This window comes from Enhydra lutris, unplaced genomic scaffold (genome assembly GCF_002288905.1).
Source record: "Enhydra lutris kenyoni isolate GAN:26980312 unplaced genomic scaffold, ASM228890v2 scaffoldscaffold9, whole genome shotgun sequence".
Lineage (NCBI taxonomy): Eukaryota > Metazoa > Chordata > Mammalia > Carnivora > Mustelidae > Enhydra > Enhydra lutris.
Window position 1 is genome coordinate 35,412,135 of NW_019154093.1, and position 17,798 is coordinate 35,429,932.

Genomic DNA, 17,798 nt, shown 5'->3' on the forward strand with positions numbered 1-17,798 from the left:
AGATAGTTTGCCTCTAAGGCTTAGTTTCCTCTTGGATCAATTGAGGATAATAACAATAAATACTTGATGGTGCTGCTGTGAGGTCTAATTGAGAAAAAACCTCATATAATGTATAGGACTTGGCAGGTCATGTTTGATCCATATTCACTATTGTTTCTTAGAAGATATTCATGCCTTGGAAACAAATTTAAACTTGATGGAATCTAGACATAGGGGAAATATTGTTATCTTATTGCCAAATAATAACAATATGATTGAGATATCGACTGTGTGCTGCTTAAAATATGAGGCTTTGCACTTTGTCTTTAAAGTTGTTCCAGAACAGCCTCAAAACTTATCTTGTATACAGAAGGGTGAACGTGGGACTGTGACCTGCACCTGGGACAGAGGACGAGACACCCATCTATATACTGCGTATACTTTACAGTGAGTGAAAGACTGTATTTTTGCAGCTATTTTGGAGGTGTTATCTTAGTCTACACTTAGAAATATCTAACAGTTTTATTTTTACCAGAGAGAAGAAGCATTAGACACCTCTAGGTAATTAGATACTTAAGAAAAAAGTCTAGGGTTCATCAATTAAAACTGGTTCATTTCATCTGCAGTGTGGGAACTAAGGTCTTGGATCTGAGCTCTAACTCGGAAATTTCTTCAGGGCATTCGAGGTCCATGTTACGGATGTTCCTCCCTGCCATAATAGGGTTAAACTGGCTGCATTATATCCCTTCCCAGTTTTGCAGCTGCAAACTCTTGTGGGTCATAATACATAAATAGACTCATCCTTGTGGTAGCTTTCCATTAGCTTTGGAGGAGTTTCTTATTAAAGCACCTTCGCCTGACCTGAAAGTCCCCACAAAGGAGAGTCTGGGAGTCTGTTCCCTGGAGTTGATCCCATAATCCCATCCAAAGATCCAGCTGGTTTGCTCTATGCCAAAGTGAGCAGGAAATGGGGGAAAGGAAGTGGAGCCCAGGGTTCCAGTCTGTACTAAAAACTGGCACTTCAGTGCAGAAAATGCCTAGGTGGCCTTGGGTGCTTTGTATAAAAATTAGATCTGCCCTGAGGAGCCAGGATGTCAGCCAGGGTTTTGGGAATTTAGGCAGTGTAGCTATGGTTACTTATCTATATGAACATCAAAAAGTCTCAGTCCTACTGAGAAAGGGGAGAGGGGAGAAAGTATGCTCCTATTTATGACCATAGAATACAAATATTCCCATAATGTATCTCCTACTAATAAGACTGACCTTAACAAAATGTCTAGAATTTTAAATATTTGAATATTTTATTCCTTTGTACTAGAAGGAGCAAGTAGCTCATAAAGTATCTTGCTAAACACAATTGTCTTTTATTTATAGGTTAAGTGGACCAAAAAATTTAACTTGGCAGAAGCAATGTAATGGTCATTATTGTGACCATTTGGACCTTGGAGTCAGTCTAACCCCTGAAATGCCTGAATCCAGCTACATAGCCAAGGTTACTGCTAACAATAGCCTTGGAAGTGCTTCATCATTTCCATCCACATTTACATTCTTGGACATAGGTACAATTTATTTTACTTTTTACAGGTATCATTCATTGGTATATGAACATTATTTTAAACATCACTTGAATGTTCTATATGTTTGTTTCATGGTGAGTGCTGTGAAGTGTGTAAACCTGGCGATTCACAGACCTGTACCCCTGGGGATAAAAATATAGTATATGTTTATAAAAAATTAAAAAAATTTAAAAAACAAAAAAAATATATGTTTTAAAAGGGACAGTGTCACAAAGAATAGATATTTGATGCAAGCAAAAGGGTGCATGATGCTAGAACTTTATAGAGATGATCGTATGAAATGAAATATTCAACATTATTCTTTCTGTTGGAGAAAAAAGAACCCAGTCCTACGGAGGCACTAGCTACCAGTGATACCATTTGACTGAGGAGAGGGTCCTGCAAGGTTATTCATGAAGCTCAGTAAAGGCACATCTTGGCAGAGGTGTCTTTTTAGCCCCATGGTTACTCCACTGTTCTGAGAGAGGCTACCTGTGGGCCTGCTGGGCCACAGCAGAGGTGACAACTCTGATAAAGTGTATCAAGGTACAAATGCATCTTTCTCTGAGAATACCTACTTCCATTCCTCTCATCACCTTGGGAGCCAGACAAAGTCAATCCCAGCACATTTCTGAGCAAATATAATTAGCAATTGAATCAGAGGCCAATCTCAAGCATCTCCAAGTTCTGACTATCCGAAGTAGGCCTGGGCTTTTGGCCCGCCTTAAATTCTGGCCTCCACTGTGCTTGTCTCTTCTCTCTTCCCACAGCACCTCTTTGCTCACATAATGCTCTAAGTCTTGACATAGGCATTTACTATACATTTTCCTATCATTCTTCTCCCCATCTTACCTTCCATTTCTTCACATTGACTATTCCTCTGTAAGGTCCCTTCTTTCCTTCTTCCTCTTTTCCTGTGTTCTCTGTTCCTCTGCCCCTTCCACATGACCTTCTCCTACTAGCATTTCTTCCCTTTCCGAGAGGTGATCACCACTAGCCACCTCTGTCTTCTCAGCCATTGGGACTCTCAGGTTTGGCACACTGGTTTTCTTGATATATTGGATTTAATGCAATTGACACTATCACTAATGTTGGAGGTAGTTTATTTGGTAAAAATAAGGGTAGATCAAGGAGAATTATTTTAATTATTTCATAGTGAATCAACCTGTTTCTTCTCTGAAAGCCAGGGGTTTCTGTCTTCTATATTTCACCAACTTTGGTGTTCATGTATCTTAGAAATGAGTTTTGTTCAAGTCTTTCTATCTCACATCAAAACAAAGGTTATTTCCGATTGTGGAGCCTGAATCGCACTCTTTTGTTTGTCCTGATTACCAGTGAGACCTCTTCCCCCGTGGGACATCAGAATCAAATGTGTAAACGCTTCTGTGAGCAGATGTATCCTTCGGTGGAGAGATGAGGGGCTGGTGCTGCTTAACCGACTCAGATACCGGCCCAACAGCAGTGGGCCCTGGGAAATGGTAATGCTTTTTAGAGTAAACAGGAAAATCAGGGAGGGGCTCTTAATATCACTGCACAGGTCTCTGTATTTTCTTGCTGGTGAAATACGGAGTTTAAGACTGTGTAGCCTGAAGTACATACTTGGGACATATCAGATAGTCACATATATCTCTACTTGTTAAGAACTATCTTTAGTTCTGATCACTGATTCTGAAATGTTTTTTAAATATTTTATTTCTTTAATTGAGAGAGAGAGAGAGAACAAGCAGGGAAGGGTGGGGAAAGGCAGAGGCAGAGGAAGAAGCAGGCTCCCTGTGGAGGTAGGAGCCCTATGTGGGACTCACTCCCAGAACCCTGGGATTATAACCTGAACCACCCAGGTGTCCCTGATTCTGAAATTTTTTTAGCCATTTCATGGCTAAGAAGCCATTGGCTTCTGTAAACCAATATTAATTTTCTGTGGTTTATTTCTACTAAAGGACTCATTTCACCTTTTTCTGCTACCCTTCCCTCTGTATTACTTTTTAGTAATTTTTTTAACATATTAGAAGGAGGAGTATTAGGAAATGTCTATAGATACTCATATGGAATTGAATATTCCAAAGATAAAGACCCACAATTTGCTCTAATATTAGACATTAATTTTTTTACAATTAAATTTAAGATTATAATTCCTCCTAGTATTTTTGTAAAATATAATGACTTATAATAATAACAAAAGGTAAGTTCCACATATAGCTGAAACTCAGGAGAAATATAGTAATTAATTTTTTAACATAAAGTTTTCTTTTTGAAGTCAGTTCTATGTCTGTGTTAGAATCTGGATGCTTCGGTCAGTTAAGCATCTGCCTTCAGTTCAGGTCATGATCTCAGGGTCCTGGGATTGAGCCCTGATCTCTGCTCAGCAAAGAGTCTGCTTGTCCCTCTCCCTCTGCTCCTACCCCTGCTCATGCTTGCTCTTGTTCTCTCTCTCTCTCTCAAATAAATAAAATATTTATCTTATTTTTTAAAAGATTTTATTTATCTATTTGACAGAGAGAGACACAGCAAGAAAGAGAACACAAGCAGGGGGAGTGGGGGAGGGAGAAGCAGGCTCCCTGCAGAGCAAGGAGCCCTAGGGAGGGCTCCCTCCCAGGATCCTGGGATCATGACCTGAGCCAAAGGCAGATGCCTAATGAGTAAGCCACCCAGGAGCCCCCAAAAGAATTATTTTAAAAGAAACATTTATCACATTGTAATTATGACCAAATAAAAAATAATCTCTAGAAAATTCTCCATGGCTCTTCTGAAAATTGGTATTTTTCAATTTGTTTCAGGATGCCCCTTGGGCCTTTATAGATGGGTTCTTAGACCCCAGAGTTTGTTTTTATTGAGAAGTTAATTCAGATTAACATCCTTTGTATTCAATAACCCTGTCATTGTCTTCTCAATGAATGATAGATCTAAAAAAAATAGAAAGAGTTATCAACTCAAGTTTCTTACCTATGTATGTCAGAATTCTTTAATTTAATTTAAACAGACCCCTTTAAAAAAATCTTGTCTGATTCAAGGTCAGTACTACAAATGCCAAAGGAAGACATGATTTGCTGGATCTGAAGCCATTCACAGAGTATGAATTTCAGATTTCCTCTAAGCTACATCTATGTAAAGGTAGTTGGAGTGATTGGAGTGAATCGTTGAGAACACAAACACCAGAAGAAGGTATGTGTTTTAAAGAGAAGAGTGGGAGGAGAGGGAGGAGAGAGAGGAGAGGGAGAGGAAGATATAAGGATTTCCTTGGAATAGGATCTCTAAGTACTGGTACTAAACCAACGAGTTAATTTAATGCATTAATGAACAAGTAAATGAGTATATTAATTAACAAGTCAATTTTGACATTAGCTTAAATATTGTAATTGTCCAGGGCGATATGTTTATATTGCTAGGAAATTTTAACATTCAGTAAGTCCTACTCTTGCTTGCCATGTGTTGTCCTGTGGTTACCAGCTGATGCTTTAGTGATGTTTGGTGATAACTCTTATTTCTATTTCACTTCTTATCTCAGGAACGCTCTCATTCCACAAAACCATAACCAGTAATTTCATTCCTTTATAGAAGTTAAAACCTGATACATTTTACTTTCTGTATTCTATGAAAATTAAAAGCTTTAAAGAAGATAGACTCTGGAGACATAACATTTTAAATAAAGTTTAACATCCAGCAATCCTCTCTCCTCTAAATAATATGGCAGTGCCTTCATCATGCCTTTGATACTCACTGCTCAAATGAGGGCCACCAGACTGCCCATAGCTACGGAAAGGATATCAAATATAATTCTCAGTTTGATAGGATTTTCTTTTTGGCAATTATGGGAAAGACAGCTTATGAAGGTGTAATTTTATTGGAGCAAAATTACCTGTCTGAGCTTTATGTCAATATTAGCAAATCTTTGGATACACAAGAAGTAGCCATCTGAATATTAGTTTTTAAAAACACTCATTTAGTGACATACTATACGGCTTCTCTTAATCTGTATATTTGGCTCAGAAGAAAAATTATTGTCATATAATCCATTATTTTATTACGTGGAGATTTTGAAGTATTCAAGTGAGAAAATCTTAAGTGCTTATTTGTAAAATTTATGGATATGTGTGCCTGTAAGTTAGTCTCATGATACAAGTTACATTCATTTTCTGCTAATGACCTTTGAGAGTTGATGGCACTTACCAGTTATACCCCAGTGACTTTCAAGGACTCAAAGTGTCTATCTGATAAAATAAAATACCTAATATATAAATTGTAGAATAATTGTGTATTCTTCCTTTATTCTTATAGTAATTGCATTCTGTATTTTTTAAAAAAATATTTTAAAATAAATCCACCCAACAAATTCTAATTTATTCCCTCTCATTTTATGATATAAATCTCTTAATTTGTTCTCCGTTTAAATGTTTGTCCTTTTTCTAATCCAGAGCTTACTCTTTTTATTCTTTTGTTACACATAGTCAACGTAATGTATTTTTTAAATACCTCATGGATTATACTTTATGTGTCCTACAGATAAAATTTTTGAAAATGGGCCATATTTTATGTCCAAGGCCAAGGTAGTAAATAGGCTGAGAAGATTTTAGGTTCTATGACATTAGGCTTAACTATAAACCAGGGAAACTCTGGGCTTGTGAATCCTTGTCATTTTTACTGACATTTAATAATGACCTGTTTGGAGATGTGTGAAAAGGATTTTTTTTTTTAAGTGTCTACGTGTTGAATTAAAAACACTTCAAGATAGAACAGTAACTTTCTCATAGCCCCTAAAATAAACCACTATCATAACAATGAGTGCAGCAGCTTGTTATGGTTGTGAACTCGTGGACAGTTATGAATTAAACCAAGGAACTGGCTCGTTCAGAGTAATCGCAGGCATTTGTGAAGAAACCCATCCTCTGAGATACCACGTTTACCAAGCTCTGCTGGCTTCCTTTCAATGTCTGAATTTCCCTTGGCTGTGTTTGATCTTTCTGTGGGTTGATGCAAGACCTCTTCCCTCTTACTCTGAGCGGTATGGTTTTCACCCCTTACCACTGCTTCTGTCATCAGTTTCTTTATGAAACAACAACTGATATCACCTAAAAGGTGTGAATTTTTTTTTTTTTTTTAAGCACGTCTTCCTTTTCAGCCTTTGGCTCTGTACTCATATGTAACTTGGCATTTAAAAAATTACTGGTAAGCTTTCTCTCTCTCTCTCTCTCTTTTTTTTTTTTAGTTTTTAAAACTGTGAATGACTTTACGATAGAGCTCTTTGCAGCCTTTGCTGCTCAAAACTGAGAGCAATGTTATCTCCTGGTGGATTGGGCAGTTATTTAGATCACGTCAGCAGAGAAGGAGAGTTTTATTTACTCCATATGGCTCTTTCCTATGTCATCAAATTCAACTTCTGTCATGGTCCTCCATGAAAAACACTTTTTAAATGGCCACTACATAAGGAGTAGGAGGAAAGAACTTGCTTTCCTCTGTTAAGGAAGACAGTCCCTCAGTCCTTATCTATCAAAAGCAGGCCTGATACTGGGAACTGAGCAACCATATTTAGACTGTAGTGGAAAACAGCTGAGTTTGGGCTGCATGGGCTCCAGACATGCCTGAGAATACACCCAGGTGTTGGGGGGAGGTGATTCCCTCAGCATTCAGAACACCCAGGAGGAGACTCCAAAATAAAGATGAACAAGCCATTCCTCAGAGCTGTAGTATCAATTAAGTGTTTTTGTCCGCTCATTCACCATTTTTTAAAGTATTATTTACATGTTCTGTAATCTATACTATGGACAATGAATAAAGAAAATGCTACATGCTCAAACTCATGCCAGAGCAGTAAAGGAATAACCCTTCCCCAGCATAGGTGATGGCATGGGTGATTGGTGAGAAACCCCCCAAAGGGGAGAAAATGTAGGGTTACCCATTGCAACCATCTAAAGTTAAGATGTTAGGCAATTCATTTATTCATTTGTAATTCTGAAATATTGCCAAGATGGGTGAATTTAAATGAAGACAAGAGCCCTGACCCATGGTAAGCATTCAATAAATTTAGCTATTGTTTTCTTCATTTGAGAAGGAGCTTGTTCAAGGTTCCAGAATAAGTAGAGAAGCCAGGTTTTGAACACTGGTCTGTTCATTGCATAGCCTGAGCTCTTTACTCTGCATCCTTCAGTTACCTTGGGCTGAAAAGGCCAATTAAATACTAGAGATTATTTTACCATTTTGGTTGGCAAGTACTTCATAACAGTCTAGCTTAGGGGTCAGCAAAATTTTCTGTAAAGGTCCAAACAGTAAATATTTGCTGCTTTGCAGACCATATCTCTGTCAAGTACTAAAATTTGTTATTACAGTGTGCAAGCAGCCAATGACAGTGTATAAATATGTAGACAAACCTATGTCCCAATAAAACCTTATTTATGGACACAAATTTGAATTTTATGTAATTTTCACATGTCACAAAAAACTATTCTTCTCTTTGTTTTCAGCCATTTAAAAATGTAAAAACAAAACAAAAAATAAAAAACCATTGTTAGTCCACAGGCTGTACCAAAACAGGGAGCAGATTTGGCCAAGAGGCCATCATTTGCTGACTCCTAAACTAGCTAAACTTGAATATATATTTGTGTCTTCTTGCGTAAGACCTGAGAAAATGAGAACAAAAGGTTCTTAGCCTTTGAAAGAGGCTTACATGCTAACATTTTCATTAGAAGGAAAATGTTGCTTGAGATCTAATGACAGTCTCTGCCCTTCTTTCTTTTTTTGGTCCCCTCTAAGCCCAGCACCTATCCTGGAAGAAATCAATGTCTGGGTTCAATTATTTGATAAGATGGTGATTATCCCAAAGGAAAAAATGCTTTCCCTGTAGCCTTCCAAACAGAAACCAATGAAAAATATATGCTTCTCTGGCTGATCTGTGAGGAAGGTGTTTGTGTATCAGGAACTATGCCAGGTGCTGGGATACAATGATAACCAGTCAGATCCTCAAACTCAAACTTATAGTCTATTTTGGAACATTAGGGAAAGATTCCTGGAGGATACAACACCAAGAAGAAATGCAAAGTTCCAAGGGAATTTTGTGGCCTTCCCTCACCTAGAACATATGGCTTCCAAGGTCATTGCAGTAGGAGAAGGGAGCTAGTTTCTCCTTGAAGTACTAGATTCTTTTGAATTTTGTGAAATCTCATATTCCTGGATTTTATTTTGCTTTATTGGCCAGTTCTTCTTGGTCTCTTACTGGTCATTTTTCTCTTCTCAGTGTCAATCCCTATGGCTCCCTTGTTTTCCCAGGTGACTTTATCCAGTCCCATGGCTCTAAAACTCGACAGACAGATGATAGGTAGGTAGGTAGGTAGAGTATATAGTTTCAGTCTTGGACTCCCTCCAAAACTTCAGATTTGTGCTCTGGTAGCCTGTTCCATATCTTCACATAGATATCAGCAGATATTCTGAACCACACATAGCCTAGACAAAACCTCTAAATACTTCAGTTTCAATATTTTCTATTTCAGTAAACAATCCCACCATCTCCCTGGTTAGTGAAGTCAAAAAATTATCAAGAAATTATCCTTAAATTCTCCTTTAAAAAAAAATTCTCCTTTTCCCCCATTCCCCGATATTAGCACTTGACTCTCCTAAACATATTCAGAATCTCTTCATTCCTTCTGTTGCCACTATGATTATCCTAGTTTAAGCTACTTTCTCCTTACAAAGGATAACAACAGAATGAGCAGTTATGAACTCACCATTAAATTTATATACTATAAAATTACCGATATATTCTTACCCCTGTCATGCCTCCCCAGAGGTAACTATTATCCTGTACATTTATCAGTACTTTTCTCATAGGTTTCAGAAATGTATATATCTCTAAACAATAATTAGTTTTGCTTGTTTCTGAACTTAATCATAATTATATACTGTAATACAACTTGTTTTGTTTCCCATCGGCACTCTGGCACAATGCCTCCATTAATTTTATTATGGGTGAAACCTCCCTGCTTCTATCAAGAAACGAGCTCTTCTATTGTGACCTGGATGTTAAAAATGTTAAAAATGCGGTGCTTGGGTGGCTCAGTTAGTTAAGCATCCAATGCTTGATTTCAGCTCAGGTCCTGATCTTATGGTCATGGTCTTGGGGTCATGAGATTGAACCCCGCATTGGGCTCTGCACTCAGAGCCTCTCTCGCCCTCTCTCTCTCTGCCCCACTCCTGGTGGGCACTCTCTCCCTCTCTCTTCCCTTCTCTTGCAAATAAATAAATCTTTTAAAAAATTTTAGAAGGTTATATTTCTAAAAAATACATATTAAAAAAAAAAGGAGAGCTTCCCCAACTATGTCAAAGGCTGCTGAGTAGTCCAATGACATAAGAACAAAGAAGTGACTCTTAGATTTGGCAACACAGATTCACTGCCAACCAGAGGCAGTGTCAGTAGAATGATGGGGAGACAATCTAAGGTGCTGTAGGTTGAGAGTGAGTGTGAGGTGAGGGACTAAAGACAGAACAATTCACAGCTCTTCAAGAAGTTCTATGAAGGAGAGCAGAGATGCAGGGGAGTAACTGGAGCAGGACGAGGTATCAGGAAATGCTTTGGCTGGTTTTGTTTTTAGGATCAGAGAAAATGTAGTGATTTTCGAGGTAATGATAAGGTCCCAGCAGAGAGGGAGAAATTAATGATGCATGAGAAGTGGAGGAATGATCCTTGATAAAGCAAGAGAGGATAGGATCAAGCACTCAGGTTAAGGGGTTGAAATTTAATGGAAGTAGGAGCGCTATGTTTGGGAATTAATGGTGAATTTTGGAAGTTTCCATGGTGAAAAGATGAGGGAATCCCTGCCTGATTACTTCTTTTTGCTCAGGGAAGTAAGAAACAAAAACATCAGTTGAGAGAAACATATCATTAGAAGTGGGCAGGCAGAGGGAATGACGGTACCAGCTACTGGGAAGGAATAATCTGTGGATGGTGGCCTTTCATGATAGTAAAAGAGATGACAGAAAGAGGTGAAAAGAAAGAGTGAATCAAGTGTTAAACATAATTAATCAAGAAGGAAGAGGAATGGGGGAGTCTGTATAGGGCACCCTGTGCAGGCATAGCTGGTGATAACTTCTGAAATTAAAACTTGTTTAATCAAGTAGATACTTATAAGATCTGTTTGAATCTAATTGTTTAAAACTAGATTTTAAATAAATGTGTCATCCCCAAAAAGTGGACATTGAGGAACCAGGGCAACAAATAACTTATCTCTTCCTTGCCCTTGTTGGAGCATGACTTGGACCAAAAAAAATCTCATGTGTTGCATTTAGTCCACTACCTGAAACCTCCCAAGGTAATGCCTTTTCCATATTCTCTTTGTGTTAAATTCTCCCAAGATAATGCCTTTTCCATATTCTCTTTGTGGTAAATTCTCCATTTTCATTGTTCTTGGAAATCTTTATGCTCCTCCTCCTCACTACCTGTGAAAACCTCTGTCAAGGGATTGCTTTCCACCTGCGATTCAGTTGCCCTTGACCACATCCCTGCACTTGCCTGACTTTAGATATGGATGCTCATCTCAGAAGCACATGGATTGACTCTGATTTGTTTGCCACACGTACTGTTTCACAGAAACCCAGAATCTTTGGATTTTAGAGTTGGAAGCACCCTCAAGGTCATTTAGGCCCATCTCCTGCTTAATTTAGGATCTTTGCTTCTTTTCATGCGGGTGACTATATTCAACCGTATAGTTTCCCCATTTATTATATAAGAGGTAGTTTCATCTCAGGAGACCTGACTTCCATTTCTCAATATTTGTATTTTTAATCATCTGTGCCCGTTTGTTTTGTAATCACTTGGACTTGGCCTTTGACTTTCCTTTTCTGGCCTGCCTGTAATAGTTTTATCTGCCTTTGTTAGATAACACTGAGGTTAGAACTTCAAGTGATTTTGTGTCAGTTGAATGTCAGAGATTCTCTTTAATATCAGCTCTTATGTTGCTTTAAGCAGCAGTGGTTTAACACCCCTGGTCATGAAATTTTACACTTTGAAACTCACACAGATTCAACTAATGATTTCTCTCCCATAGAGGCTAACTCTGCAGGTGGGCACCATTAAAATTTCAGTTTCACTTGCAATTTTTCCTTTGAAGAGACTGTGATTCTAGAATTCAGTTCTTAGCTCCACAGTAATCTGGTAGGTTATAGATCTTTAATAAGGCAATGAGTGTTCCTTCAAATTTCTTACCAATATGTAATTAACTGGAGACATTAGCACTAACAAGTCAGCTGGCTTTGACATTGAGCACACCCAGGTTTCCAAATCCTGATTATGTAGTCAATGTCTGGATTATCTAGTTTGTTCAGATTTTTGTTTATTGTAGTAAACTGTAATGGAAGAACAGGGTCTTTGGAAACAGTGGAACTTGGGCTCAGCTCCTGGCTTTGCCATTCACCAGCCCCAAGTGTTGTGTAGATCATTTAACCTTTGTCAGCCTCCTAGTCCTCAGCTCTAAAACAGGTGTAGCTACAAGCACCCCATGCATTGTGTGAGGATTAAATGAGATAATGTACAGATTATTAAGTGTCCAGATGTTCCTGGAACATAGTAGGTGGTTGATAACTCTCAGGTCCCCTTTCCTTCTCTTGCTTGTGTTGTTGTTTTTTCCCCCACCTTTTTGCATCTGGACTAGTAGGAAAAAAAGCCCTAGGCTTGATTTCTGAGTCTCTGTTCATTATCCTGAAGGATGGAGAGCATATTCAGAATGTCTTAAATAAACATTTCTTATCTTTAGGTCCTCACTGCAAGGGTATAAGTTACCACTAGTGGGAAGAGAGGGGAAGAAAATAAATGAAGATAGTTTTGAAAAAAACAGATAGGAAAGAGGGTGAGAGAGGCAGGAAAAGGAAGTGACAAAGGAAGAGATTAGAATATGAAAGAGCACCTGTTGAGGGTGGAAGTACTGTAGAGAAATTGTAAGCCTTCTCAGAGCCAGATAACTGCAGGGTACAGAGCAAAGAGCTCGGGCTATGGGATGAAACAGACCAGTGTTCAAAACCTGGCTTCTCCACTTACTATTTCTGGAACCTTGAACAAGCTCCTTAGGCTCTTAGCATTTCATTTTCCAAAACAGCAACAGCTAAATTTATTGAATGCTTATCACAGGTCAGGATGCTGTTATTCATTTAATTCTCACAACAGCCCCATGTGACGTATAGAACTACGACACTCATTTTACAGATGAGGAAAGTGGCTTAAGGACGTGGTTAACATTTGTTCAAGATCGCAGAGCTGGGATTTGCCCATAGATGGTCTAGCTCTGGAGCTCACACTTTAACCACTGCATTAGAGCTGCGTATGTTGTGGGATAAGGAGGACAGAGGAGATAACTGTGAGTGGGCCCCCGCAAGACCTGCCCATAGTGTGTGCAGGTCCATGTGCTCCCTCCCTTTCCCTCTTTCTCTTCTCCTCTCCCTGGCTGCTTGTCCTCTGTTTTCCTGCTGGGACTTAATGTTCTGGAAACTTCCATCTGGTTAAATGGAAATTGTCACTCGAAAAGGAACTCCTATGTAGCTTCATCTCAATACAATCTAAGTGTCAGTGATAAACAAGTTACATTGTTGTAGTAGAAGACTAATTTCAGGGACTCTTTCTGTGGAGTCCACCCCTGACCTGTAAATCAAAACAAATCTGATAATGAGAGAAATAAACTATTTCACCCACTCACATGTGCACACACACAGGAGTTGATTGTTCAGTTCCTTTTCTAATCTCTTTGATTGACTTTTTTGAATTAAATTAGGTCATATTTGACCATTATCTTATGAATTAGTGGTTATTCCTTCTATCAGTTCAGCCTGTGTTTTAGCATGAAGTAGCTAATATTGCCTGAATTGTCCCTTTGCTCATTCATCACCTAAAAAAGAGTTTTTGGAAGCCTGTTACCTTCTAAGCACTACATAGGTGTGAGGGATATTAAGATGAATGAGATAGGCCTTCCTGTCAAGTAGATCATTGCCTAATGATCATAAAACCAAGTAATTATGCCACAACATGGTAAGTTCAGGAATGGAAGTGAACACAGTTTATCATTTGTATTTTACATTTTTACAGGATCAGAAAATATTTTCCATATGATTAATGGTTTTATTTTTCTGCTGAGAATTCTTTCTGCATTCCAACAAAAAAGAAGAAACCATACATACTTTCTCTGAGTTATTTTATCAATACCTATTTTAAGAGTATGTTAGGAATCTAATTTCCTTACCATTTTTTAAAATTATTTTTAAGGTAACCTTGTATTTTCTATGGCCAACAATATACATGTTCATTGTTTAACAAAAGGAAAACAATACTGGGGCACAAAGAAAATTGAAATTGTTCTATAATCCTACTCTCCCAGAGTTATTTATTAAATAAGTAATTGCCTTTGAAAGGTTTTATACTGGGCATCTGTGGATCTGTGTGTGTGTGTGTGTGTGTGTGTGTGTGTGTGTGTGTGTCTGATACCAAAAATATGTTTTTTCCCCTTCAAAATAGAGCCTTCTGGGACATTGGATGTCTGGTACATGAAACAGCACATCGACTACAGTAGACAACAGATTTCTCTTTTCTGGAAGGTAAGTTTTCAGTGTCAGTGTAAAATTCAAGAGAATTATATAATTATTTTTTGTCTTATTTTGTTTTTACTGAGATATAATTTATATAAAAAGAATTATATGTTTGGACAATGTCTCAAGGTCAAAAATATGTTTTATTTCCATAATGGCTTTATATGAGGCTTCAGAGATTTAGTTAGAACTCATTTTCTCAACAGTATCCTCATGATACTTGACTCAATGTCATTTATTTTTGCCAGATAAGGGTGAGAGCTCTGACTGTGTTCTCGCCTCCATACAACCGCATCTTTTCCTCAGCCACTTCCACGCCTTCCTCCCCAGGCCTGTCCACCCTCTGACCCCACTGCAGCATTTCTTCTGACAGTTGCCCCTCCCAGTCACCCTATCCTCCCTACAGACCACATGTCCAGCCATGACTGTGCCACCTTACTTATTCACTTTTTTTTTTTTTTGAAATTAAAGATGAGAAGTGTGTGGATATGGATTTTCAGGAATATATTTTCTGTAGACACCAAAAAGGTAGAGGGTGGAAAGAAGGCTGCTCTACCTCAAGAACTCAAGTAATAGTAGAAAATAGTGTGAACAGGAACAGAAAGCAGCTCTTCATCAGTAATAGTAGTAAAACAGTAGTAACTGGAAGAACCTTCCAGAAAACAGTAAGACCTAATGTTTTTACAGGGTGTGAGAGTTTCACAAAGTGCTGAAATCTGGGGCAGTTGTTTCACGAAATCCCTTAAAAACCCTGTGAGGTAGGTACAAGGCATCCCCACTTAACAAATGGAAAAACTGAGAGAGGGGGGATGTTCTTCCTACACTTACCCAACTACTAAGTTCAGAATTGAGACTGAAACCCCATCCAGACCTCTTTCTGCTACATCATGACTCACCTTTATGAAAAGAAAATACTATTTGAATTGAGCTCCTGACTGGAATGCTCGTAAGAGGTTTCCAGGAGAGCTATGCTCCTCTTTCCTTCCCCAAGCCTGCATCCCTCTCCCTACACCTCTTCCACGTAAGGGTAAGTCAACAGTTTTGGAATTAGGAAGCTGATGAGTGCCAAACGCAGACAGTCAGAGAAATGAGTATAAAGTCCTCTGATGGGGTTAGCATGATAAATTTTGATAATTTCAATCTTCTTCAGTTTTCAGAAATGAGCCAGAGCTCTTTCTCCCTCTTTTCCTTTCTCTCTCACACGCACACAAAATGTCTGGTATGAGACCACTATAAATAGCTTGGTGAGTCATAATCAAGCTCTTCACTTTGAAACTAAAACTGCAGCTTAAAATTTATTTTAAAATAAAGCCATGTTTAAGAGCAAGGCAATTCTCAAAGCAAGACATTTAGAGCAGCCATAATCGGTATTATAGAAGAACCCAGTCCAGTTCTTGGCTGTTGGTTTTCATTTCACAAGTCAGCCACTGGTTAAAACCAAAATTCCTCCTTCCATAAAGATTCCTTCTCCTGAAATGTCCTCAGCAGTGATCTGAAAAGATATACTGTTTTAGTTCCAATAAACATTTGTTAGCCACAGGTAAGGCTCAGCCCACGTGCATATGCAAATTCTTCTCTGCTTCTCATTTTAATCTTGCCCCTAATCCTTGAAAAGCCTAAATTTTGAAGTGAGGTTTTGGAATTCAAGAAGACTTCAGTTCTCTTCTAGTCCACCCTTCCTGTCATAAACATTGCTCCCACTCCACCCAGGACAGAGAGATGCCTCTGCTGGGACCATCTGGGAAAGGGAGAATTCCCCTTCGTAAGCAGTCCTTGCTGTGGTGGGCATCTCTTATTGTTATAAAATTTTCCCTTTTGGGGCACCTGGGTGGCTCAGCCTGTTAAGCAGTTGACTCTTAATTTCAGCTCAGGTCATGATCCCAGGGCCCTGGGATTGAGCCCTGCATTGGGTTCCATGCTCAGGGGGTTGTCTGCTTGAGGATTCACTGTTCTTGTCCCACTGCCCCTTCCGCATGCGCTCGCTCACTTGCTCGCATGCTCTCTCTTTCTCTCTCTAAAATAAATAAATAAATCTTAAAAAAAAAAATTTCCCCTTTTGTGGAGCCAGAATTGTGGGTGCTCGACTGGAACTGACTTGAATACAAAGCCAAAAATGTAGATACTAGAAACTTCTCCAACTTGGTGGCCAAGACAGGGCACCTTCAAAACCTTTGGTGACTATCCAGACTAAGGGGCTCCTTAAGGAGTATTGGATCTAGTCCTCAGTTTTTAGGGGCCATAACAGGATTAACTCCTTGTCTGCAAAATCCTAGGCTTATTCAGGGGCCCCAAGTAGACCACTTATCTGGGAGTGGGAATAAAAGACTGACCAGAGTTACTGAGATGAATAGACCAGCTTCAGACCACAGAACTATAGAGCCCAAGAGCCAGAGGAAATGAAAGCAGTGTGCAGTCCCATCACTCACATTATAAACACAGAAACAGTTCTAGGGAGATGAAGTGATTCCTAAGGAAGATTTCAGGTACTATGGTGCTTGCTGCTAGGAGCCTTTCCTGAGTAGAAATCATTGCCCCTTCTGTCTGGAGGCCCCTCCTGCCCCACTCATCCAACTGGGGATTCCTTATGCTACTCTCAGGCAGGTTTGGGAATTTGATGAGATATTGCCATTACATGGGGACTCGTCTAAATGACAGACTAAAAAGAAACACTGCAGCCAGATCAGGTGTTCTGTGGTGGGGCCCAAATCAGACCTCACTGGGAAAGGAAGCAAAGACGTATGTGTGTGGTGGCTTTTTTTTTTTTTTTTTTTTTTTTTCACTTTGATCAGTACTGGGAAACCCAATGAGAGGGACACCCTGTCACTGCGGAGAGGGGGATTTCAGGTCTTGGCACCAAAGGAAGCCCCAGGTAAAACCCCATTAGTCTGTAAATAAAGTGAGACCATGTTTCTCTTGCAACCAGGGAAATGTGAGATGACCTTTCATTTTTATAGGATGTTTACATCAGAAGCGAACAACTTGGTGCTGAATGGGTATAGCCCTTGCGTGAAGGATGAATGTAGGTGAGTGTGAGTATGTGCGGTGAGAGTGCATCTGTGTGAGTGATGTGTATGCATGTGTGTTGTAGATGTGTGTGAGTGCAAAGGGTAAGTGTGAATGGGTGTGAGATTATGTGTGTGGGGTGTGAGTGTGGGTATGTATATATGAGTATATGTCAGTGTGGGTGCATATAGATGAGTGTCTTAGTCTATGTGGGTGCTATAACAAAATACCATAGACCAGGTGGCTTATACACAACAGAAATCTATTCCTTGTGGTTATGGAGGCTGGAGGTCCAAGATCAGGTGTCATCATGGTCAGGTGAGGGGCCTTTTCAGGGTTGCAGACTTCTTGTTATATCCTCACATGGCAGAAGGGGCTAGTGAGAGGTGCCTGGTGGCTCAGTGGGTTAATAATCCTCTTCCTTTGTCTCAGGTCATGATCCCAGGGTCCTGGGATTGACCTGCACATCAGGCTCCCTACTCAGTGAACCGGGAGTCCACTTCTCCCTCTGCACCTCCTCTAGCTCATGTTTGTGCTGTCTCTCTCTCTGAAATAAATAAATAAAATCTTTTAAAAAAAGAAGAAGAAGAAGGGGCTAGTGAGCTCTGTGGGGTCTCTTTTACAAGGGCTCTAATTCCATTTATGAAGCCTCCACCTTCATGACCTAATCACCTCGCAGAGTCCTTACCTCCTAATACCATCACATTGGACATT

At 39.2% G+C, this 17,798-nt stretch overlaps 1 protein-coding gene across 4 annotated transcripts in view; it reads left to right on the plus strand.

The window, feature by feature from the left end:
• The window catches only part of LOC111143098 (interleukin 12 receptor subunit beta 2), a 67,091-nt gene that overhangs the window by 11,159 nt on the left and 38,134 nt on the right, over positions 1-17,798 (plus strand). For all 4 annotated transcript variants that reach the window (XM_022496571.1, XM_022496570.1, XM_022496573.1 and 1 more), the window contains 5 exons: positions 312-426; positions 1,354-1,538; positions 2,871-3,013; positions 4,544-4,694; positions 14,011-14,090. In XM_022496571.1, the coding sequence (XP_022352279.1) occupies positions 312-426; positions 1,354-1,538; positions 2,871-3,013; positions 4,544-4,694; positions 14,011-14,090 (674 nt within the window). The remainder of the gene's footprint in view (positions 1-311; positions 427-1,353; positions 1,539-2,870; positions 3,014-4,543; positions 4,695-14,010; positions 14,091-17,798) is intronic.